Below are 26465 nucleotides of genomic sequence, written 5' to 3' on the forward strand. Positions count from 1 at the left end.
CCAGGGAGGCAACATACCATCCAGGTGTCTCTATCATGACCAAAGAACCTCGTCTCTGTCCTCTGCCTACAGAATCTCTATCAGCATTGCAGTCCTCTTCACCTCTCTGCTCTTGAGCTACAGCACCAGACTCAATGCCAGAGACCTCTTCGCCAACATCGCCCCCACGCCCCCCCCAATAATGTCTAAAGTTGTATACTTAATATTGAGGGGAACAGCCGCATGTGTACTCGGCCCTTGCTGTGCATTTCCCCTTTTCCTGACAGTCACACAGTTACCCGTCTCCTGTATCCCTGGGGTGACTACCTCCCTGTAGCTCCTGTCTATTACCACCTCCTTCTCCCGTAGGAGTGAATTGACAAAAGACAATATATTACATGCCTTTCTAATCACTTGCTGCACAGCACATTGCCTTTCACTTACCTACAAGGGCCACCCTTCGAACATCAACTGTCCCAATCTCTCAACTATAGACAGCCAATACAGGACAGCTGCTCTAAATGGAGCAGACTGAAAACACTTTGCAATTACAGGTGATTTATTCCTCTCCCAGCTCTGACAGAGGGGATGGAAGAGAGGATCTGTCCAATAGGATGAGCTATGAGTGCCCTGGTGAACTCTGAGAGGACCTCCGGGCTCTGGTTTGTCTACATCAGTGAGTTGAAGTTCAGACAGGAGAGGAAGAATCACCCAAAAACAATGACCAGTTCTGTTGCTTGAAGACAATGCTGGCTCACATGCATGATTTCTTTAATTGCATCAACTGTAACAGGTATACAAAACTGGCTAATGATCACATCTAAAGTAATTCAAAAGTTCATTATTTTCCAAAGGTACAAATCTCAAGTTATTTTAATTAAATCAACAGTAAAAATCTCTCAAATGCCCCTCCTTAGGGGGAAATGCAAGTCTTCCCCTCACTGGTATTTGCTGTCAAGATCACACGCACTTGGTTAGTGCAATCCCTAGTGTCCATTCAAACCCACTATTCCTTTGAACAGGAACTGAGGAATTTTTTAATATACAAAAACAAGTAACATGGTAAGGTGGTTAGGCCATCGTCATCATCTCAGACCCTTCGTGCTTCCCTCTTCACCGTTCCTATATCCACCAGCCTCTCCCGTTTACTGGTTGCCATTTCCCAATGTGGACTTCCTGCTCCAGTACCTCAGGTAGGCTTCTTCAAATAAGTGCTTGCAGGGGATCTGCGCGTCGAGCTTGCTGCAGATGAGAAAGGAGCCTGCCATCTTACGATGCAGGGAGTAAGTCTCCTCCGGAGGGGGAATCAGTCTGTGTTGTAACATTATGGGGATCAGGCTGTGGATTCTCTTAGTGGTGTCTTGACTGCCAAAGTTGAAATCTTTCACTGACGAGAAGGCTTCTCCAAGGATCATCACAGCATCAACGTGGGCATTTTGCATAACCTCAAATGAGAAATAGTCATTCTGTTAGAGTCTGTACAGCCTCCTGTCTACACAGCTACACAAGCCCTTTGGCCCACCATGTCAACACTGACCTTTTCTGCCTACCTACAATAGCCCAATTTTCCTGGATTAGGCCCCTATATCCTTCCATGTCTTGCATGTTTATGTGTCCATTAAACAACTTTTAAGTGATTGTACCCTCTGGAAGCAAATTTTAGATATCTCCATTATTTTCTGGAATATAAACATTTCTCCAACCCCCCTCCTCTCACCACTAACCTTCAGTCTTTTGTTTTGATATCCCTACCATGGGGAAAATGTGATCCCATTCACTGCATCAGTGCAAGCTTTAAGACCAGACACCAGTTTGTCAACCTGGTTGGTTTATTACTAATGAAACACACAGCCCCAGGGGTAATGTGGAGAAGTGGGAGTGTGAACACAATGGGACAAGGTCCTGCTCCCCCCGGCATTTCAAATGGTCCACCCACCTTTGTCTCATATCCAGTGAGGAACTTCAGCTCAATGGACTTGCTCAGCACCTTCTCCCTGTCGCCATTAGCTGCAGCTCGAACAATCTGTCCAAACAATGACTGAGTTCAGAGTAGAAGAAACAAAACACATATACAAATGGCGAGGGAGTCCATGACGCACATAACAGAAGCAGGGGTGTTTGCATTTAACATACAGACCAGAAGACAAATACATGAACCGTTCTCCCACCTGAGGTAAACTCCCAATATTCACCCGTCTCACAAGCTTGGTATCACAGATTAGTCTCACCTCAATGTAGGCATCAGTGAAATCTTCCTCAAATGACCGCGTGGCTCCAAAATCCAACAGGGCCACCTGGGTGGGGGAAAGACAGACAGCATGGTAAAGCTCAAGAGAACCAGCAAGAATCTCCAACTACGACCTTACAGTGAAACTCCCTTCAGATCCTCATACCCACCCCCTCACATCCTCCCTCCCATCCCTGACACTCGTCCCACCTTGCCAGTCTCCGGATTGTAGAAGAAGTTGGACCAGTTGGGGTCAGTCTGCATGAAGCGAAACTCAAAGAGTTCACGCAGGCACAACCTCAGGATGTTCTCACTGATCTGAAACAGAGTGGGGAGGAAAACATTAGATCCCAAATCAGCCAGCTGACATTTCCTCACCATTCTACACTGGTTACTTCCAGAGAATCATTGCAGCCAACAGTCATGCATCAAAGTGCCACAAACAGCCACTGGATGATTGGACACGGAGCAATCAGCCTTGATCAAGATACCACAAAATGCCTTCAGGATCATTTCTGGGAACTTTTCCTATTATGGAAACCAACCTCTCCTCCATGGACTATCTACACTTCTTGCAGTAGCCAGCATAATTAAAGACCGCTCCCACCCTAAATATTCTCTCCTTTGCCCCCCCCACCCTTATCAGGGTGGAGATACAAAAGCCTGAAAGCATTAACCACCATTCTGAAGGATAGTTTTTATCCTGCTGTTACAAGGCTAATGATTGATCCCCTAATATGACTTTGCAATCTCTCTCATCTTGCCCTTGCACCTTGTTAGCCTACATTGTACTTTCCTTGTAATAACATTTTATTCTACATTCAATTATTGTTTTCCCTCGTACAACCTCAATGCATTGTTGCGATGAAATTATCTACATGGATGGCATGCAAGACCAAGTTATTCACTGTACCAAAGTACATGTGACAGTAAAAAAAACTATTTCCTATCCCCCAACAAAGCAACTCCACTTTGTCCCGGTCCACAACCCTAGGCCAGGTGACAGACAAGGCTGAAAGGAATCACCTGGTTCCGGACGTCTTGGCTTAGCTGCTGTGCCTTGTCAAGCGGGAAACCTGGCACTAGCTCAGTGGTGAGGATGTGCTTGCTGCTGAGAGAGTCGATCACTGGCGGTACGTAGAAGAAAGGGTCATCCTTCACCAGCTCCCTGCAGGAGGGATGGGTCAGTGGAGAAGCACCTTAACAGAGACATTAACTACACACCCACCAACACAACAGAACCAGAGTATCTGACTGCAACACTGAGTGTCAGAAGGGCACCATTTACCCAGCCAATCTATGCCATACCATTTATGTCACTGCCACTCCGTGGGCTCTGGGAAACATTGCCTGTCCTTGATTACAGGAGGTGGTTTTCCACATTGTATGAAAGGACCAGAAGGTTTAGAGGGCATTTCCAGAGTGGGACAGTGTGACAACAGAAAGTAGGCTGAAGGCTTATAGAGGAGACTGTTGAAGAGATGATCACACCCAGAGTACAGCCTTCAGATACTAGATGGGTGTCCACAAGGACAGGCAAGGGGAGTAAGTCATTACAGGGTTCCCCTGAACAACAAGTATATCCCTTTGGATACTGCTGGGCGGATGACCAGCATATAGCAGCAGCATCAGGCTTGTGGCAGCGTGGCTGGCTCTGTCACTCAGTAAAGTCAGGCAGCATGGTAGTAACAGGGGACTCGGTAGTTAGGAGATTCTGTGGCCGCAAAAGAGACGCCAAGGATGGTGTAACATACATCAAAGTTGCTGGTGAATGCAGCAGGCCAAGCAGCATCTATAGAAAGAGGTACAGTCGACGTTTCAGGCCGAGACCCTTCGTCAGGACTAACTGAAGGAAGAGTGAGTAAGGGATTTGAAAGCTGGAGGGGGAGGGGGAGATCCAAAATGATAGGAGAAGACAGGAGGGGGAGGGATAGAGCTGAGAGCTGGACAGGTGATAGGCAACAGGGGATACGAGAGGATCATGGGACAGGAAGTCCGGGAAGAAAGACGGGGGGGGGGGGTGACCCAGAGGATGGGCAAGAGGTATATTCAGAGGGACAGAGGGAGAAAAAGGAGAGTGAGAGAAAGAATGTGTGCATAAAAATGAGTAACAGATGGGGTACGAGGGGGAGGTGGGGCCTTAGCGGAAGTTAGAGAAGTCGATGTTCATGCCATCAGGTTGGAGGCTACCCAGACGGAATATAAGGTGTTGTTCCTCCAACCTGAGTGTGGCTTCATCTTTACAGTAGAGGAGGCCGTGGACAGACATGTCAGAATGGGAATAGGATGTGGAATTAAAATGTGTGGCCACTGGGAGATCCTGCTTTCTCTGGCGGACAGAGCGTAGATGTTCAGCAAAGCGGTCTCCCAGTCTGCGTCGGGTCTCACCAATATATAAAAGGCCACATCGGGAGCACCGGACGCAGTATATCACCCCAGTCGACTCACAGGTGAAGTGATGCCTCACCTGGAAGGACTGTTTGGGGCCCTGAATGGTGGTAAGGGAGTAAGTGTAAGGGCATGTGTAGCACTTGTTCCGCTTACACGGATAAGTGCCAGGAGGGAGATCAGTGGGGAGGGATGGGGGGGACGAATGGACAAGGGAGTTGTGTAGGGAGTGATCCCTGCGGAATGCAGAGAGACGGGGGGAGGGAAAGATGTGCTTAGTGGTGGGATCCCGTTGGAGGTGGCGGAAGTTACAGAGAATAATATGTTGGACCCAGAGGCTGGTGGGGTGTTAGGTGAGGACCAGGGGAACCCTATTCCTAGTGGGGTGGTGGGAGGATGAAGTGAGAGCAGATGTACGTGAAATGGGGGAGATACGTTTAAGAGCAGAGTTGATAGTGGAGGAAGGGAAGCCCCTTTCTTTAAAAAAGGAAGACATCCTCCCTCGTCCTAGAATGAAAAGCCTCATCCTGAGAGCAGATGCAGCGGAGACGGAGGAATTGCGAGAAGGAGATGGCGTTTTTGCAAGAGACAGGGTGAGAAGAGGAATAGTCCAGATAGCTGTGAGAGTCAGTAGGCTTATAGTAGACATCAGTGGATAAGCTGTCTCCAGAGACAGAGACAGAGACAGAAAGATCTAGAAAGGGGAGGGGGGTGTCGGAAATGGACCAGGTAAACTTGAGGGCAGGGTGAAAGTTGGAGGCAAAGTTAATAAAGTCAACGAGTTCTGCATGCGTGCAGGAAGCAGCGCCAATGCAGTCGTCGATGTAGCGAAGGAAAAGTGGGGGACAGATACCAGAATAGGCACGGAACATAGATTGTTCCACAAACCCAACAAAAAGGCAGGCATAGCTAGGACCCATACGGGTGCCCATAGCTACACCTTTAGTTTGGAGGAAATGGGAGGAGCCAAAGGAGAAATTATTAAGAGTAAGGACTAATTCTGCTAGACGGAGCAGAGTGGTGGTAGAGGGGAACTGATTAGGTCTGGAATCCAAAAAGCGTAGAGCTTTGAGACCTTCCTGATGGGGGATGGAAGTATATAAGGACTGGACATCCATGGTGAAAATAAAGCGGTGGGGGCCAGGGAACTTAAAATCATCGAAAAGTTTAAGAGCGTGAGAAGTGTCACGAACATAGGTCGGAAGGGATTGAACAAGGGGGGATAAAACAGTGTCGAGGTATGCAGAAATGATGGTGTGTTGCCTCCTGGGTGCTGAGGCCCAGAATGCATCTTGAGTGGCTGCGGTTGTGGTGCATATTGGCACCGATAATACAGGCAGAAAGGGGGAAGAAGTCCTACACAGGTGGTGTACAGAGTTAGCAGAGAGGCTGAAGAGCTGGGCCTCCAACCTCCAGATTACTCCCGATGCCACAGGCTAGCGCAGGTCAGGGTGGACTGACAGCACAAGTCAGTGGGTGGCTGAGGAAATGGGGCAGGATTTTTCACTTCCTGCATCATTGAAACCTGTTTTGGGAAGAGGTGACCTGTAAGCAGGACAGATTGCACCTGGAGGGGAATCAATATATTGGCCGTGACGTTTGATAATGCTAATCAGGTGGTTTAAAACTAGTTTTGCAGCGAGCTGAGAACTGGAGCACCAGGTCAATAAGTGAAGGATCAGACAGGAAGGTAGAGGGGTAGGAATGGCCAATTAATGTACCAGGTTTTCGAAGTGTTGGAAAAGAGGGAGGAGGTGGTAAAGTGGCCGGGGGGGGTGGGGCTTCCACTGCTAATCAGGGAGAATATCACGGCTGCACTCAGGAGAGACATAACGGAGGGGTCGGACACAGAGTCCATTCGGGTGGAACTCAGGAATAGGAAGAATTCAATCATACCAACGGGATTGTACTACAGATCCCCTCCCCAATAACCACCGGGACATTGAGGAACAGATATATAATCAGATTAAGGAAATGAGTGAAAATAATAGGGTTGTTGTCATTGGGGGGAGGGGGGTTCAACTTCCCTAATATAAACCTGGACCTTAACAAAAGGGGTTTAGATGGGGCAGAATTTGTCAGTGTATTCAGGAGGGTTTCAAATCAATACGTAGACGGTCCAATGACAAGGGGGACTGCAACACAAACAAAATGCTGCAGGAACACAGCAGGCAAGGCAGCATCTATGGAAACGAGGAAACAGTCAACTTTTTGGGCCAAGCCCTTCGTCAGGACTCCACCAGACCTGATGTTGTGTAATGAGCCTGGCCAGATGACTGACCCTGCAGTGGGTGAGCAGTTAGGGAACAGTGACTACAACTCCCTAACTTTCAGGATAGCTATTGATAATGATAAGTATGGTCCTTGCGAAGGAGTTTTAAATCCGAGTAGGGCAAATTACAAGGGCAGGAGCTAAGAGTTAATTGGTAACACCTTTTTTTCTGGCAAGTCCATATCAGACATGTGGAGGGTGTTTAAAGGTCAATTGTTAGAGTTCAGGAAAGGTATGCTCCTGTTAAAAGAAAGCATGGGAATGGAAAGACAAGAGAACTTTTGATGTCCAGAAAGATGATAAACTTAGATCAAGAAAAAGGGAATATATGTAAAGCTTTGGAAGTTAGGATCAAAGATCACAGTGAGTATAAAGAATGCAGAAAAGAACTAAAGGAGGGATTGGGTCTCCTAATGAAAATTAAAACCATAAGACATAGGAGCAGAATTAGGCCAGCTGGCCCATCGAGTCTCCTCCACCATTAAATCATGGCTGATCCTTTTTTCCCTATCTCCACCTCAACGCAGTTCCCATCCTTCTCCCCGTAACCTTTGATGCCATGTCCAATCAAGAACCTATCAATCTCTGCCTTAGATACACCCAAAAACCTGGCCTCCACAGCTGCATGTGGTAACAAATTCTACAAATTCACCACCCTTTGGCTAAAGAAATTTCTCATCTGTTTTGAAAGGGCACCCCTCTATCCTGAGGCTGTGCCCTCTTGTCCTACACTCTTCCACCATGGGAAACATCCTTTCCACATCTACTCTGTCTGGCCTTTCAACATTCGAAAGGTTTCAATAATATCCCATCCACTCATCCTTCTGAATTGCAGCGAGTACAGGCCCAGAGCCATCAAACATTCGTCATATGATAACCCTTTCATTCCTGGAATCATCCTTGTGAACCTCTTCTCGACCCTCTCCAATGCCAGCACATTGTTTCTAAGATGAGAGGCCCAAATCTGTTCACAATACTCAAGGTGAGGCCTCACCAGTGCCTTATAAAGCCTCAACATCACATCCCTGCTCTTGTATTCTAGACCTCTTGAAATGAATGCTAACATTGCATTTGCCTTCCTCACCACCGACTCAACCTGCAAGTTAATCTTCAAACAACAGGAATTCTGCAGATGCTGGAAATTCAAGCAACATACATCAAAGCTGCCTATCACCTGTCCAGCTCTCGGCTCCATCCCTCCCCCTCCTGTCTTCTCCTATCATTTTGCATCTCCCCCTCCCCCTCCAGCTTTCAAATCCCTTACTCACTCTTCCTTCAGTTAGTCCTGACGAAGGGTCTCGGCCTGAAACGTCGACTGCGCCTCTTCCTATAGATGCTGCCTGGCCTGCTGTGTTCACCAGCAACTTTGATGTATGTTGCTTAAGTTAATCTTCAGGGTGTTCTGCACAAGGACTCCCAAGTCCCTCTGCATCTCAGATTCCTGTATTTTTTTCCCCATTTAGAAAATAGTCCGCACATTTATTTCTACTACCAAAGTGCGTGACCATGCATTTTCCAATATTGTATTTAATTTGCAACTTTCTTGCCCATTCTCCTAATCTAAGTCCTTCCGCATCCTACCCATTTCCTCAACACTACCTGCTCCTCCACCAATCTTCGTATCATCTGCAAACTTGGCAACAAAGCCATCTATTCCATCATCTAAATCACTGATACACAGCATAAAAAGCTGTCCCAACACCTGCCCCTGCGGAACATCACTAGTCAATGGCAGCCAACCAGAAAAGAATCTTTTTATTCCCACTCACTGCCTCCTACCAATCAGCCAATGCCCTAACCATGTTAGCAACTTTACTGTAAAACCATGAGCTCTGAACTTGGCACCTTCTCAAAGGCCTTCTGAAAATCCAAATATACAACATCTACTACATCCCCTTTATCTACCCTACTTGTAATCTCCTCAAAGAATTCCAATACAGGCAGGATTTTCCCTTAAGGAAACCATACTGACTTTGTACTATCTTGTCCTGTGTCACCAAGTACTCCACCACCTCATCCTTAACAATTGACTCTAACATCTTCCCAACCACTGAGGTCAGGCTCACTTGTCCATAATTTCCTTTCTGCTGCCTTCCTCCTTTCTTAAAGGGTGCAGTGACATTTACTTCCTTCCTAAACCACATGTGCTAGATATTTTTATTAAAGTCCTCTTTCTAACTGGGATAAGGATTTGGCTCTACTAATCTAATGACCTTTCTATCAAGCTATTTTCCCAGTCCTTCTGCATCCTACCCACTTCCTCAACACTACCTGCCCCTCCACCAATCATCTGATGAGTCTCATGTCAGTTGTATAGAAATTGCTGGAGAAAATTGTTACAGATAGGATATATGAGCATTTGGAAACCCATAGACCAGTTGGGGAAGGCCCCTGCTCCTCATCTGTATCACCAACTTCTGCTGTTTGTGATACATACAAATGACCTGGATGAAAATGTAGATGGGTGGGTAAATGTAGATAGATGGCTAAGATCGGTGGATGATACCAAGATTGATGGAGTTGTGGATGGTGTGGAAGACTGCCAAAGAATATAGCGTGATTTTGGTGAATTGCAGACACGGGTAGAGGAATGGCAGATGGAGATTAACCCAGACAAATGTGAAGTGTTGCACCTTGGTGGGACAAATGCAAGGAGACAGTACACTGTCAAAGGCAAGACCCTTAACAGTGGTGCTGAGCAGACAGATCTTGGGGTCCAAGTTCACAGCTCCCTGAAAGTGGTGACACAGGTTGATAGGGTGATTAAGGCAGCCTATTGTTTGTTAGTTGAAGCACTGAGCTCAAAAGTCAAGAGCTTAACTTGCAACTTTAGAAAACTATGGTTTGGCCACACCTGGAGCATTGAATATAATTCTGGTCGCTGCACTATAGGAAGGATGTTGAGGCTTTGGAGAGGGCGCAGGTTTACCAGGATGCTGCCTGGTTTAGAGGGCATGTGCCATCACAAGAGGCTGGAGACACTTGGATTATTTTCTGTGCAGCAGAGGCTGAGGGGAAATCTGACAGAGGTTTATCAGATTATGAAAGGCATAGGTAGAGTGGAGAGACAGGGAGTTTCTTTTTCCCAGAGTAGGAATGCCTAATACATTTGAAGGTAATGCACTGAAGGTGAGAGAGGGGCAAGTTTTTTTACTCACAGTGATCGATGCTTGGAATGTGCTGCCTGGTATGGTGGTGAAGGCAAACACATTAGAGGGTTTTAAGAGACATTTAGGTATGGACATGTATGTGAGGAAGATGCTGGAGGGATATGGACATTGTGTAGGTAGAAGGGTTTAGTTTTTGGGGGATTTTGATTTACTTTTTTTTTTACTGGTTCAGCACAACATTTTGGGCGAAAGGACCTGTTCTTGTGCTGTATGTTTTCTATTGCAGAGGCAGCATGGAGCAGTTAAATATTGGGTGAGATAGGGAAGGAGCAGACCATCTCCGAGGGTACAGAGATGACAGCAACACTGTGTGCACAGGAAACTGACCCAAGGAACAACTGAGTTACTGGGAAGAAGACAGATAACAGGAGGGAATCACAGTGCAAGCAAAGGCTTTTAAACACTCAACACTGTTGGGACCCCCCCCAGGAAACACAGACACTCCTACTGGGTTATATTAACAGTCCTGCATCTTCACTGGGATCCCCAATCACCCCCCAACCCACTTGAAGCCCTGATGGGGAGAATCGTTGAAGGACACCCCATCTCTCGTACACACCTGAACTGCTTGTAGCAGGCTGCCTCCCTCTCGTAGTCACACTCCAGCGACAACTCCCGTCTCATCACTTCGATCATGTGCTCGGGGAAGAGACCTGTCAACGGCAGCAGGACAGACTCAGGTCCAGATGTCCAACCTCGACCAACGTCCCCCCCGACAGAATCCACAGTACAATCAGGAGAGGCTCACGAGGACCAGCCTCGACCAACGTCCAGCCCAAGAGAATTCACAGTACAATCTGGCAGTGGGGGGGGGTCCTGCTCCAGAGATTACCCACCGCCCAAAAGAGGCTGACTCGTTCATGATGGGGACATTTGACATTGCTGCCTGTTTACAGACCTGTCACATTAGCTCCTATCCTGTCCCCTCCAACTCTGACACCAATGGCCAAGAAAGTTCACAAGCCCCTCTACTTCCATAGAAGTTTAAAGAAATTTGACAAATCCCCTTTGACAGTGACCAATTTTTAATTGATAAAACACAGAAAGCATCCTATCTGGATGCATCAGCTTGGTACGGCAAGTGCTCTGCCTGTAACCGCAAGATACCGCAGAGACGTGGCTCAGTACATCACGGAAAGCAGCCTCTGTTTCATGGGCTGATGTTTCACTGCCTCAGTAAAGCAAGCAGCATAATCAAAGACTTTACCCACCCTATACAATCCCTCTTCCTTCTCCCAGTGGGCAGAAAATACAAAAACTGAAAGCATCCACCACCAGACTCATGAACAGCTCCCACCCAACTGTTAATTGAATCGAATGGACCTCTCATCAACCAAAAGGGAAGTCTTGATCTCTCAGTCTACCTTCTCATGGGGCTTGAACCTCACTCCGCTGGAGCTGCACTTTCACTGTAAACATTATATTGTTACCACCTCGATGACACACAAACCCCACCCCACCCACCCTGGGTCCTCGCCAACCTCCAAACCCCACTCCGCCACACTGCCCATTTCCAAGGGCTCACTCATTCTGTTAACCTCCAACTCATCAGCATGGGCTCAACCCTCCACTGCAGTGGCTGTGCCTTCAGTGAGTGACCTCCATTATGGACCTGCTCACCCCACATTTCCACCCAGCTGCGTCCGCACAACACCGGCCCCTGGCCTGGGAGGGTGGGCGAGGGGCAAACAGACTGCTGAACGGAGCCAGCACTCACCCTCAGGCAGGGCGTTGCTCATGTTGAGGACGGAGATCAGGTTGTCCACGTCACTGGAAATGCTCTGGGCTACTCCAGGGTACTGCCGAGAGAGAGAGGGAGGCCATTGGCAACACACCAACCCCAACCCATACCGCACCAAACAAACAGCACCCCCAACTCCTGCACGATGAGCCACCGCCCTGAAAATACAGAGACCTACCTTCCCCACCCCCAGTCTGAACAACATGAATTCATTGCTCAGAAACAACAGCTCCAGGGAGAGCACATGGAAACATCCCTACCCGCAACACACACAGTGGACCCAACATCCACAATGAGACAGACATTACTCAGACCCACATCCAGACCGGCACCCACCACATCTACCACCCCCCGAGGTGGGACAGACCCCACGAGGTGGGAGTCATAACCCCTTGTTCACTGATGGATGGGACTCTTTGCGAGGTGTGACTACCCCACTCCCAGGTTGCCGTTTTCCGCTTGGTGACCCCCAAGCAGGGTGATGCCCCCACTCTCGCCCTCCCCCGACGACCCACCCCCCCCCCGTCCTCCCCGCGGCAGGCGTGCACGGTTGGCCTACCTGGATTTTCATGGCCACCTGGCGCCCGTCGGTAAGTGTGGCGAGGTGAACCTGCCCAATGGAGGCCGCAGCAAAGGGCCGGTCCTCGAAACTCTGCAGTCGCTCCCTCCAGTCTGGGCCCAGGTCACTCAGCAGCACCTTCTGTGGGGAGAAGGTCCCAGAGAGCAGGGCATGAGCTTTGACAGAGATGGCAGCAGGAGCCGGGCTCACGGATGAGAGGCAAAGCACTCGGCCTCATGGCCCCTGGGCTGATAGGACAGGACCACAACAAGGGAAAGCACAGGCCCAAGAGGCTAGCTGGGGAGGGTGAGTAACCACCCACATGGGCAGGGGTGTGGAGGGATGCCCCTATGGGGTGGTGCTGCCAGCCAGAGGTGGGGTCACAATAGGAAAAGGAGTAACAACCGGGATTAAGTACTGGGGGGACGGGGGATGGGAGGGGTGCAGGTCACCAGATGGGATGCGCAGGTTTGACAGCCTCACCATCATCTGCTTGCTGGGCATGAAGTCTGCACTTTGCCGCACGCGCTCGAAGATCTTCTGCAACTGGGGGTTGATGAAGCTGTCGTCTGTGGGAGAAAGAGGCAAACAATCACGTCACCAGACCAGGACAGGGCCTGACACTCTCCTGCCAGTGTCTACCCCTCCATTAACCACCCAGGTAACCTGTCACCATCATCTTACTGACAATGGGATCTTGCTGTGCATCTACAGGTATGGCCGTAAACACTGCAGAACAACTCCCTTTCCCAAACCCTCAGCCAGAGCCAAACAACAGGACACAGGCTTGCGGCCTGGAGGAGGTACAAGGGACACCGACAATGGATACTGGGTTCGTGCTGATCGCTACTCCCAGGAAAGGGCCACAGCAACCCCCAAGTGGATTTCAGTAAGGTTCCAGCTCCGGTTATAATGAGGAAGGGCTTAACGCGGGGGGGGGGGGGAGTGTGGGGGGGAGAGGGGACAAAAATGTGAAGTGTGAGTGAGTGAGTGGTTAATGAGGGAGTGCAGTGACAGGAGGGTGCAGGATCCCTGGAGAGGAGGCTGAGGCTGAGGGGAGCAGAAAGAGGGCATGGGAAGGAAGGGCAGTGGTGAAAGATGTGGGGAAGCTGTGGATGAACCCAATGACAGATAGGAGGGACGGCACACACACAGGAGTAGGAAGGGTGAGGGAGTATGAGGAAAGAGGGAGGGGTGATGACAGTAGAGGTTGGGACAGGGATGGGGTGAGTAGATGGGAGGAAAGGGGAAGGTAGAAATTGAGGGGAGAGGGCAGAGGGAGGGAAGGATGAGGGAGTGTTGGGACCTCTTCACCCAAGTTCAGAGTTCACAGCTGAAGAGCGTTTGGCCTTGGCAAGTCAGGGGAAACTAGAGTTCAAAAATTAGGTCAGCCTTCATCTCTCCAGCCAGCCAAGAAGCCCTGAAAGGATTCAAGGCTGTCAACTTTTTCCTCCCTCCTCTCCCCCACAGAGTGCAATGCACCAGACCCAAAGCCAGTCAAAAATTACCCGTAATACCAGCATTCTGTTAACTTGTAATTGTTAATAATTCCTTATTGGTGGGCTGCATGGTTAGCACATTGCCCCAGCTGTCATTAATCAGAGTTCAATTCCCATTGCTGTCTGTAAGGACCTTGTACATTTCCTCCGGCAGCTCCACTCTCCTCCCTCACCCCGTTTCCGGTTTTGGGTTAGTGGGATCTGGACGTGCTATGTTGGAAGTGGGCCAACACTTGTGGCCTGCTCAGCACAATCAACACTGATTTGATTCGACACAAATAAGAAATTTCAATGCATGTTTCGATGTACATGTGAAATAAAGCACTTCAGAACTGAGGCCCTGGGAGGGGTGTGGGACCTAGGATCTCAAGGCCAGTAACCAGCAGCAAGACAACTGATCACTCATTGCTGGCGAGGCCCTGGGTAAATAGTGTCTGGTTGGTTACTGGACTGACTAGAGATTGCCAGCTGAGACACGGCAGTTTGGGAAACCAGGTTCAGGTCAGAGCCGAAATGAGGAAGTAACTACAGGGTCATTAAAGTGCTGGTCTTTCCCTCCTGCCACTCTGGGTCCAAGGCTCCCTGCTCCCATTTCACTAGTGCATCCCCTTCCCTGAACACTCAAGATCCACCGTACGGCAGGGATTGGTGCTGGGATCAATGTTCACAAATTACTTGGATGAGAACATAGGTAGACGAGTTAGTCAGGTTGCTGAAGCAGTAGATGACAACGTCTGTGAAAGGCTTCATGGGCCAGTTGGGAAGAGTTGTTAATCCAGACAAGGATAAGGTAATAATGCCCTTTAGGGTCATTGAGCTACACAACTTGAAAACCCACCCTTTGGCCCAACTCATGCACGGCGACAAGCTGCCCAGCTGAGCAGCCCCATTACCTGCGTTTAGCCTGCATCCCTCTAAACCTTTTGTATCCATGCACCTGTCCAAGTGTTTTCTAAACAATACAAATGTACACTTCCTCTGGCAACACCACCCTCAGTATGAAAAAGTTGTCATGCAGGTCCTCTTAATTCTTTCCCTTCTCATTTTAAATCTATGTGCTCTAGTTTTGGATTCCATCACCCCGAGGAAAAGGTGGTGATTCTTCATCTTATCTGTCCCTTAAACCTTGGTCTCTTTTGTTTCGGAGGGGGAAAAAGAATCCCAGTCTATCCCGTCTTTCCTTTTATTTGAAACAGCATATACATTAAATGGCAGGGACCTCAGGAGCAAGTGTGGGCCAAGGTATTGAATAGAGTTGGGTTGTCATATTGCAGCTGTACAAAACACTAGTCAGTCGTCACTTGTAAGGTTGTACAGTTCTGGTCACCACACCACAGGAAGGATGTAGCAGCCTTAGAAAGTGCACACGAGATTCAGGGGCTGGAGAAACTCAGGTCAAGCAGCATCTGTGGGAAAAAGAAATTGTTGACCCTGGTGCAGGTTGACCCGAAATATCGGCAATCCCTTTTCACCTCCACCTCTTCCCAACCCCTAAAGATGCTGCTCGAACTGCTGTTTCTCCATTAAACTGTTGCACAGGAGATGCCTGGAATGGAGAGATTCATTTCCAAAGGAAGATTGGACCATCGGTCAGGCAGGGAAATCGAAAAACTAGAGAGCACAGTTTTAGGGTAAGATGGGAAAAACTTAAAGGAGATCAGAGGAGCAAGATAGTAGGTACACAGACTGAGCTGCAGGAGATGTGGTATAATCACATGTTTAAAATGCACATGGAAAGGTATAGTAAGTCACCAGGTTGCCACAGGGTTCTGCTCCTGAAAACTGTTCATAAATCAAAACTGTTTGAGATCAGCACTCCACACCTTACAACGTTCACTATTCTCCACTTTGTTTTCTCAGCTGGAGGATCCCACGAGCATTCGTCAGTAACCCTGGCCTGAAATCTTGAAGGATTTGTGTTACTATGCTCCTCCACCACACGTGGTCCCTGTGACGCTGAATATAATTCCTCCACCAAAACATTAACTCTTGGCATTAGCTTCTATGCTATGTGTGCCTCCTGGTTTACAGATGCGGTTTATTACTACCACACCTTATACAAATATTATTGCACTTGTTGAACTGGCTCCCTGCTGAGCAACACCTCCAATCGGAAATCCTGTTTTCCAAATGTTTCCTCTAACTTACTGGGGAGGGGCAAGAATCCTTCACAAAGGTTCCCTCTGCAGCTCTCTCCTTATAGTGGCTTCCTGCTGTGTAATCTCTCCACAGGGCATTTAGGTCTATAGTCTTAGCTCACTTTAACTGAGCACAATCCAGGCACACCGAGAAAGTCCTTGTGGATCTGAAGAGCAGAGAAGTGTAATGATCTCACTGGAACCAGCCGGGTAACAGGTCCTTTGACAAGTGCAAATAAACAGGGCAGTTTTGGAAGGGGAACATCAGACTGTGCCAGCTAGAGCTACTTGAAAATCTGTGTACTCTCTCACACATCACACACATTTCTCAAGTTCACCTTCTCAGACCGTCCATGGTCTCACCCAAGTTTAACCAGCTAATGTGATCATTCTGCTTGTTGCTTCCTGGATTGACAGCAACTGTTTAAAGCACTGCCTCCTGTCAGGTCTCTGATAAACTGGATTGGGGCACCTCCTACAGATCCATGGATACAATTACTGGATCAGCAGCAGTTTCCAGGGCATGACAGCTGCAACAGTGCAATAGCAGGGGGCAGTACAGGAAGGTGTGCTGAAAATAGAGAGAGTGCAAATGAGATTCACCAGGATACTTTCCAGAATAGAGGACTGGACAGGGTGGGTTTATTCTCACTGAATCAGAGCCAAAGGGCTGACTTTATAAAGGTTTATAAAATTAAGAGGGACATAGTGTATGGTCATGCACTTTGGTAGAAGAAATAAAAGGGTTGACTATTTTCCAACTGGAGAGAAAATACAAAAAACTGAGGCGTAAAGAGACTTGGGAGTCCTTGTGCAGGATTCCCTAAAGGTTAATTTGCAGGTTGAGTCTGTGGTGAGGAAAGCAAATGCAATGTTAGCATTCATTTCAAGAGGACTAAGATGAAAAAGCAAGGATGTAATGTTGAGACTTCACAAGGCATTGGCGAAGCCTCACTTGGAGTACTGAGAGTTTTGGGCCCCTTATCTTAGAAAGGATGTGCTAAAACTGGAGAGGGCTCAAAGAAGGTTCATGAAAATGATTCCAGGATTGAATGGTTTGTCATATGAAAAGCATTTGATGGCTCTGGGCCTGTATTCACTGGAATTCAGAAGAATGTGAGGTGACCTCATTGAAATCTATTGAATGGTGAAAGGCCTCAATAGAGTGGATGTGGAGAAGAAGTTTCCTATGGTGGGAGAGTTCAAGACCAGAGGACACAGCCTCAGAATAGAGGGACGCCCTTTCAGAACGGAGATAAGCTGGAATTTCTTCAGCCAGAGATAGTTAATCGTGGAATTCTTTGCCACAGGCAGCTGAGGAGGCAAAGTCTTTATGTATATTTAAGGCAGAGGTTGACAGATTCTTGATTGGTCAGGGCACGAAGGGATATGGGGAGAAGGCAGGAGATTGATGCCGAGAGCGAAAATTGGATCAGCCATGATGAAATGGCGGATGTGATGAGCTAAATGGCCTAATTCTGCTCTTACATCTTATAGGTAGATAAAATCTTTCGGCGGCGAGCATCAAGCTAGAGGTCACAGGTTTTCCCCACGTGGAGTGGGTGGGTACGCAGGACGGGCTGCCACAGGCGGTACTGGAGCCAGATGCACTTCTGTTTAAAAGGCATTTGGACAGGTACTTAGACATAAGAGGCAAAGAGGGCTCATGCAGGCAAATGGGATTACTGCCAATAGCCAATACTGTTAGCATGGACAAGATGGGTCAAATGGCCTGTTTCTGCATTGTATGGTTTTATAAACAGGCTCACGGAACTGGCTGTCCTCATCCAGACAGTCTTGAGTTTCTTGTGAAATCATCAGCAACCCCAGTTCAACTGGATCTCTCCCAGGGCCTCAGTATTGCAGTGCTAATCCTGGACACATCACACAGACCAGACGTCCTTTGGCAAGACCAAAGTTGCTGGAAACAGCACCTAGTGGTACAATTAAAGGCAGCTTCCAGCTGTACAAAACAGGTGCAGATCCCAGACAGTTTCACATCCCATGATGTACCATTACAGTAGGGAACACAGCAAGATCCCACTAACAACAAAGTGATGTAAACAACATATTCATCCTTAGTGGGGAAGATTTCCTGGTCTTCACCAAGAATCTGGGACTGAGTTTAATATCTCACCCACGTGATCCCTCAGTGCTGGCTGGGGTGAGCTGACACAATGGGTTTACTGACAGTGCTGGCTCCTTGCATCTAGTGTGAAGCAGGTCCTGCAGTCTAACACACACTAGAGAGAAGAGTGGGTTGGCTGAAGGGAGAACGTTGAGCTGGAGGCCTCCTACCTTGAATGCTGAGCATCTGACCCAGTTTGAGAGCAGCACCCCGCACCTTGCAGAGAGTGTTCACAATCCTTTCAGCATTTGCCTCCGAGAGGAAGGGGCTTCCATCCATCATGGCTTTACCGCCTGTGGGCACAAAAGGCACTTGTTATCAAACCAAGCAGACCCAAGAGAATGGAGACAAGAGACAGCAGATACTAGAATCTGGAGCAATACATTTGCTGATCCGCTGCAGGACTTCAGCGAATTGTGCACAGAGTTCTTCCAGCAGATTGTCCAAGAGAAGGCAGCTACACACTCAAACACCAGAACTAGACCCAGTGCAGAATACGCGTCATAGTGCAGGATTCGATACTGTGGATGCCCACTGCCCTCTCATTGTAACAGTTAGGATGAAGGGTCAGACTGATCTCCTGTTCTGCCGGTTTGTAAAGATGGATATCTACCTCCCTCCTTTCTGCCTCCTCTCTCCTCCTTCCTCCTGCATCATTCTCTTCCTGCAGTCAGACATCACGAAAAATGGCCCTTCAAGACAATCCCATTTCCCAACACTTGAATCATATTTCTCTAAACCCTTGTCATCCTGTCCACATCGTTCTTAAGTGTATTGCAACAATTTCACTGCCCTCCCATCACCAGAAGTCTACCACCCGCCCGCCCCCCCCCCATTCCCCTCCTTTACAATGTATAATTTCCACCCAGGATCCATGTAAATCCTTCCATCTGTTCTGAGAGCACGGTCTTGGTTGTTGGTCAGCTTTAACTTGACTCCATAATGAAATCATTAATTTGCTATTTTAGCAAACAGGGAGTTAAAAATAGAAGGCCATTCAGCCCATCATGCCTGCTGCCAGTAAGTAACTGACTCTTTATATTACTGCCCCTTTTCTACATTAACCCAACATTCTTAAAATCAGGATTTCATGACAACAAATACACTTTAATTGCACAAGCACATTTTCCTTCTCTGCATGATCAAATTAGAATTGGAATTAACACAAAGAATAAACAGTTAGCCATCGAATCTGCTCTCACCAGCGCTAATATGAGCTATATATGGAAGGTGTGAAATAGAACAGTACTGGAACAGGTCCTTCGGCCCACAATTTCTGTGCAGAGCATGATGACAAATCCATTCTACTTACACATGATCCACATGTACACATCTGTCTAAAAGCTTCAATCACCATTATTATATCTGCTCCCATCACTATCTTTGGCATTGTGTTTCAGACACCCACCTGTGTATATAAAAAAACAACTTGCCCCACATATCCCCTTATCCCCTTTAAACTCCTCCTACCCCCCCCCCCCCACCATCTTAAAGCTATTCTCTCTAACACTGAACATATCTATCCCAGGACAAAGGTACTAGCTCTTAGGCTCTGGGACTATTTTGGTGGAGAGGATCCAAGGAGATTTAATGAAAGATAAAAAAGAATTTTAATCAAATAAACAGGAGTTAACTGGGCGAAGAGGAACCATCAACATCAAAGTCAGTACAGACTCATCTTACAGAGAGAAGTAATCAGAGTTCCCCTGCAAAACTGACAGGGTGCAAACACAAACATCCACAGCAATGCCTGGGAAGCAGCAGGGAGACAAGGCTGGCTATTCTTTAAGGAAGTCCTTGTTATTAGAAGATGGGCTAGTCAGGACCCAACTGCAAGGATCCAGGCGTACAGGTGGCTTTAAGAGTATGGATGTGGGTGGGAAACAGACACAGACTGGGAATGGAACTGTCAGTAAACTGGATGGAATCCGGTAAACAAGAGGGAAGGTGAAGCTCGATGGCAGATGACCAGTGCTTGATAAGAATTGTTAATCGTCAGGAAAGTGGAACCCCCCTGATAAAGAATACACTGCTGCTCTGGGTCTGGGTGGGTAAGGATGTCGGTTTTCGAACAACACCACTAGGTATAAAAAGGTGGTCTGGGTTGGACGTGAGATTCATGAGTGCAGGTCATACAAAAGCACCAGACACTGTATTTTAGAGTCACACCAGCTAGAATTAACTATTTTACTGACAGCTGAAAACAGACAGCAAACAGGACGGAGGTCATGATAAGAGGATCACAGTGTTAGATTTTGCACTACTCAAGCAGATATAAATACACAAACACAGACGACAACACACTCTGGCTCCTTTGGAATGAAGCAGGTGCTGGAGATTTAACTTTGCTCCCTCAGTGTCCCAGCGAAACACTGATCAAGTTGGTGTGGGAGCTGGTACAGGTGGGGAGGGCAGGTTCATTGCAATGTGCACAAACAGCAGGACAAGGTACAAGTACAATGAGAAACGTCAGTAGGTTCAGTCAAAACTGCAGGAAACCATTCCATCCAACCCTCACCTAGCCACCAGAGTCCTCATGGAAACACAAGCAGCAAAAAAAACTCCAAACCATAAAAACTACAATAATTCCACAGAAGTAGCTAGGAATTTCAATACAGTTCATTAACAAAAAAAACCAAACAGGTAGTTAGCTCATCCAAGTAATGATAACTGTTGTGGTTTAAAAAAAAACACAGCTAATTCACTAATATGCTCTGGTAACCAGTCATCATTACCATAATGACAAACCCCTTACTATCTGACTCATAGCCTGCAAGCTTCTCAGTGTAAAGATACATAGAGGGCCAATAAAAACAAGACTGAAACACTAACAAAACCCCCAGATGTGCTAATGTGACAGGACGTAGGGACAAAGGAGAGCTACCCTGCACCCTCACAAACAACCTGTTCACCAGTGACACAATACTGCCCAGTCCACGTGCGCCAGTGACAGATCACTGCCCAGTCCACGGAGGATACCACAGACACAAGATTCTGCAAGTGATGAAATCTGGAACACACACTAAATCTTGGAGAAACTCAGCAAGTCAAGCAAAATATGGGGAGGGGAATAAACAATCAACATCTCAGGTGGAGAGCCTTCATCAGGACTGGAGGACACACTCAGTAGCACTGTCGGTCTGACTCCAGTGATTAAAATATTTACTGACTCCAGTTATTACAACATTTGAAGAATCTGACCCTGCAAGCCTTCTGAACAAGTAGTGCTGGGAATTCTAAATGGGACATAAAGGAATGATGGCTCCCTGCAAATAACAACATGACGGAAGCTCTCACTCTGGGTAACCAAAGAGCTTAGACAACTGTGCGCAAAAGGCAATCTGCTGGCAACTTGCCTGAAAGGATTACAACATGACCTTGGAGGTACATCAAGCACACTTCCCCTTCCAAGGTCGAGACACTTAGCAACACTCCAACCCCCACCCTCATCCTTTCTCTCAAGGGCAAGAAATTTCTGGCAATTCGCTCTCTCCTAACGTAGAGACACTACCTCCCACTCCAACAATACACTGTCCTCCCTCTCCAACACATCATTGTCCTCACTTCCCCTTCCCCAACAGTGAGATGCCACTAGTTACAAGACCTCCTACCCCAACCCCAACCCTCCACCCTCCTCCTCACTCCCACCCACTCCAAGCTGAAACCATGTTCTTCCACAGTTTGCTATGTCAATGTCTTGTCACCATTCAGAAATTCATGCAGATTTTTTAAAAAATCAAATATAGTGGATTCCTGTTAATTGAGGCACAGTGGGACCAGTACATTTTGGCCCATTGAAGCAGCTGCCCCAATTAACTGAAGTTGAGGAAATAGTTAAAAAGGCATAAAAAATGTTGTACTGTTAAACTGTGTAACAAACTATGTATTAAAATGAAATATAGAACAAATTACAACACTACCAGTACAGTACTATAAAACTGTATATTAGATCCTAATAGTTACAGAGGGATTCATCCAGTGTACACTGCCGTGTTCTTTTGATTGATTGTATATGAACAAAATCAATGCAGATAGTGGACAGCCTTCATACAAGGTTTTTGATTATTACATCCTCCAAATATTCATTTTCATTGTAACATTCAAGATGATTGTCGCTACCTTCACATTCTTTGTAGTTCTTAACTTGAAGTAGTGAAATGGTTTTATTTTCACTCCTGGCCGTTTCTGGCATCTCCAAGTCTGAATGCTTGAAACTGCAGTGAGCAACAGAGTTCTGAATTGCCTTACTGTTTATTTCTTGCCAGCTATCGGAGACAAAAATCACTGCTTTTTGGCACACAAATAACACTATTTTAAAAAAATATTTGCTCTAAGCACAGTGTAGTGTCTAACAACCACACAACTGCACACGAGCCAGTTAGAAACTGTTTGGCAACAGTCTCCTGTCCTAATTATGCAGCACAGTGTCCCAAATAAATGAAGGGAATCCCAGCTATTTTTGAATAATTTTTGTTCTTTAAGAGTTGTTACAAATAAGTGGCTGCCCTGATTAACCAATAGCCCAATTAACCAGAATCTGTTGTACATACTGCCCTCACAAACACAATGTTTTTCTATCAGACGGACTATGCCCTTTAAGAATGAAACAAATGAAAAGGTATGCCAATAATCAGAAGTGATTTCGATCCATATCTAGAATGAAGGAAAAACAGCAAGCCCAGGTGAGGTGTTCATAGGTGATCTGGAGCTAATGAGACTGTAGGCTGCACTGACCCAGCCCAATAAGACAAGGTTAATGATCTCATCATGAAAGTGCCCCAAGACAATAACAATCATAATGTAGTTGAAATTTGTTTGAAGCAGGGAAAAATAGGATCCAGGCTGGCATTTATTATTCGAAAGCAACAGAGACGATGGGAAAAGCTAGCTATATGGTTATATAGGTTGGTGGGACTAGGTGAGAGTAAGAGTTCGGCATGGACTAGAAGGGCCAAGATGGCCTGTTTCTGTGCTGTAATTGTTATATGGTTATATGGTTATAAGTGAACAAGCAAATTAGTGAGCCCACAATACAAGGGCCAAAGATCAATAAAATATGATGAAAAATTAACCAGAAATAAAAGCAGACAACTAAAGTTTTTATATTTGAAAGATTAAACTGCACATTGCTCCTATAGAACACAAACATGAGAAAATCTGCAGATGCTGGAAATTCAAGCAACACACACAAGATGCTGGTGAACGCAGCAGGCCAGGCAGCATCTATAGGAAGAAGTACGGTCGACGTTTTGGGCCAAGACCCTTCGTCAGGACTAACTGAAAGAAGAGATAGTAAGAGATTTGAAAATGGGGGGGGGAAGAGAAGAGGGGGAGATCCGAAATGATAGGAGAAGACAGGAGGGGGAGGGATGGAGCCAAGAGCTGGACAGGTGATTGGCAAAAGGGATATGAGAGAATCATGGGACAGGAGGCCTAGGGAGAAAGGGGGAGGGGAGCCCAGAGGAAGATGGAGAGCAGGCAAAGAGTGATTGTGAGAGGTAGAGAGAGAGAAGAGAAAAAAAAGTGGGGAGAAATAAAAATAAATAAGGGATGGGGTAAGAAGGGGAGGAGGGGCATTAACGGAATACAAGGTGTTCTTCCTCCAACCTGAGTGTGGCTTCATCTTGACAGTAGTGGAGGCCGTGGATAGACATATCAGAATGGGAATGGGACATGGAATTAAGATGTGCGGCCACTGGGAGATCCTGCTTTCTCTGGCGGACAGAGTGTAGGTGTTCAGCGAAACAGTCTCCCAGTCTGCGTCGGGTCTCACCAATATATATATATATAGAAGGCCATACCGGGAGCACCGGATGCAGTATATCTATCACACCAGCCAACTCACAGGTGAAGTGTCGCCTCACCTGGAAGGACTGTCTGGGGCCCGGAATGGTGCTGAGGAAGGAAGCGTAAGGGCAGGTGTAGCACTTGTTCCGCTCACAAGGATAGGGATTCCCTTGTCCTCACTTACCACCCCACCAGCCTCCGTGTCCAACATATAATTCTCCGGAACTTCCACCACCTCCAACGGGATCCCACCACTAAGCACATCTTTCCCTCCCCCCATCCTGCTTTCCGCAGGGATCGCTCCCTACGTGACTCCCTTGTCCATTCGTTCCCCCCCCCCAAGCCCTTCCTACCGATCTCCCTCCCGGCACTTACCCTTGTAAGCGGAACAAGTGCTACACATGCCCTTACGCTTCCTCCCTCACCACCATTCAGGGCCCCAGACAGTCCTTCCAGGTGAGGCAACACTTCACCTGTGAGTGAGCTGGGGTGATATACTGCGTCCGGTGCTCCCGATGTGGCCTTCCATATATTGGCAAGACCCGACGCAGACTGGGAGACCAGTTCGCTGAACACCTACGCCCTGTCCACCAGAGAAAGCAGGATCTCCCAGTGGCCACACATTTTAATTCCACATCCCATTCCCATTCTGACATGTCTATCCACGGCCTCCTCTACTGTAAAGATGAAGCCACACTCAGGTTGGGGGAACAACACCTTATATTCCATCTGGGTAACCTCCAACCTGATGGCATGAACATTGACTTCTCTAACTTCCGCTAATACCCCACCTCCCCCTCGTACCCCATCCGTTATTTATTTTTATCCCCCGCCCCTTTTTCTCTTCTCTCTCTATACCTCCCACAATAACTCCTTGCCTGCTCTCCATCTTCCTCTGGGCTCCCGTCCACCTTTCTTTCTCCCTAGTCCTCCCGTCCCATGATCCTCTTCCTTCTCCAGCCTCGTATCCCTTTTGCCAATCAACTTTCCAGCTCTTAGCTCCATCCCCACCTCCTCCTGTCTTCTCCTATCATTTCAGATCTCCCCCTCCCCTTCCCACTTTCAAATCTCTTACTCACTCTTCCTTCAGTTAGTCCTGACAAAGGGTCTCGGCCCGAAATGTCGACTGTGCCTCTTCCTATAGATGCTGCCTGGCCTGCTGCGTTCACCAGCATTTTGTGTGTGTTGCTCCTATAGACACCTCTTTTCTTATAGCACAGACAGGCCCTTCAGCCCATCAAGTCCATTCCCACAATAAACTATTTATTTAAATTAATCTCATTTTTTAAATTCACTCCACATTCTTATCAACTCCCCCAGTTTCTGCAACTGCTCTATGTACTAGGGGCAATGTACAGCAGCAGACTATCCTGACAAACCCATGTTTTTGGGATGTGGAAAGAAATGAGAACACCCAGTCACAGACAGATCATGCAACACCACAAGAAATTGAGGGAGCAAAGAAAATAAAAGAATAGACAGTGCCAAAAAGTTGGAGACAATAACAAGCCAAATTGAAGCACAAACAGCAATCAAACTACAAGTGCTGTCCAAAAGGGGAATGCCTGCCAAAGCTGCAAGGTTACTGAAGGTCACATGCAGCTCAGTGATCAGAAACAGAGTGACTTTATCTTCCAGAGCTGATATTCACAGCACTTACAGGAGTGGGTAGGGACACAGGCAAGGACGGAGATGAAGGTGAATGGGGGAGAGGTAACAGGGGAGAAAACATTATTGCAGGTGGAAGGGAAATGACAAGAAATCAGTACTGATAAATGACACATTTGTACAGAGCACAGAGCATGTGCCAGATGAATGTATGTCACACATCCTCCCCAAGGCAGACAATCACTCACCCTTCCCAGTCTGTGGTGGGGGGGGGGGGTAGAAGAGGAGGAGGGTAGTGGTTGTGGTTTCTATGGTGCCTTTTTCCCAAAACTTCTGGGACATCTCAGTGCACTTTATAATCCACATTCTAACTCTGAGCAATATAATGCTGAAAAATCTGAGGGAAATGTGAACACTACAAGAGTCCACTAATGGTAACACAACGAGAAGACATTCCGCCCTTTGGAAAGTGCAGCTAAATCTAGTAGTTGATGGAAATCTAAAATTAGTAACAGAAAACCCTCACTGGGTCGAGCAGCATCTACAGAGGGCCAAGGACCCTTCACAAGAACTGAACAAGGTGCAGCTGGGTTGGCAGTGAGAATTAGTGGGCTTATAATGACTACCAGTCACTAAAACACCATCTTTTTGTCTTCAGGAACTGCTTACTGAGATAAAAGCACTGTACAAGATCCTAGGAATGCTGCCCCCTCCTTTTCAAAATGTTGACACAGAATCACTCTCCCATGGTTTGACAATTCATTGGAAGTATGCCACTGCTTTCCTATAACTCTGGTCATCTGGAGGATGAAGGTAGCTGCCTATCGAACAATGACAGGGAAGCTGGGGGGGGGTGGAGGGCATGGTGTGCTAACCTCGAATTTTCTGTAACTCTGATCACCTAGAGGACGAACAATAACAGGGAAGCTTGGTGGGGGTGGGGGAGGGCCTATGCTAACCTAGAATTGA

At 47.3% G+C, this 26465-nt stretch overlaps 1 protein-coding gene across 3 annotated transcripts in view; it reads right to left on the reverse strand.

Annotated features, from left to right (window-relative positions):
- Nucleotides 1–704: 704 nt before the first annotated feature.
- The window catches only part of coq8aa (coenzyme Q8A, genome duplicate a), a 54255-nt gene continuing 28494 nt past the window's right edge, over nt 705–26465 (reverse strand). For all 3 annotated transcript variants that reach the window (XM_063040595.1, XM_063040594.1, XM_063040596.1), the window contains exons 6-15: nt 18272–18394; nt 12820–12905; nt 12337–12477; nt 11754–11835; nt 10596–10689; nt 3233–3374; nt 2417–2524; nt 2208–2273; nt 1916–2002; nt 705–1424 (exon numbers count right to left, since the gene is read on the reverse strand). In XM_063040595.1, the coding sequence (XP_062896665.1) occupies nt 1125–1424; nt 1916–2002; nt 2208–2273; nt 2417–2524; nt 3233–3374; nt 10596–10689; nt 11754–11835; nt 12337–12477; nt 12820–12905; nt 18272–18394 (1229 nt within the window). In that variant the 3' untranslated portion in view covers nt 705–1124. The remainder of the gene's footprint in view (nt 1425–1915; nt 2003–2207; nt 2274–2416; nt 2525–3232; nt 3375–10595; nt 10690–11753; nt 11836–12336; nt 12478–12819; nt 12906–18271; nt 18395–26465) is intronic.

Source organism: Mobula hypostoma, chromosome 2 (assembly GCF_963921235.1).
Source record: "Mobula hypostoma chromosome 2, sMobHyp1.1, whole genome shotgun sequence".
In the NCBI taxonomy this organism is placed as follows: Eukaryota; Metazoa; Chordata; class Chondrichthyes; order Myliobatiformes; family Myliobatidae; genus Mobula; species Mobula hypostoma.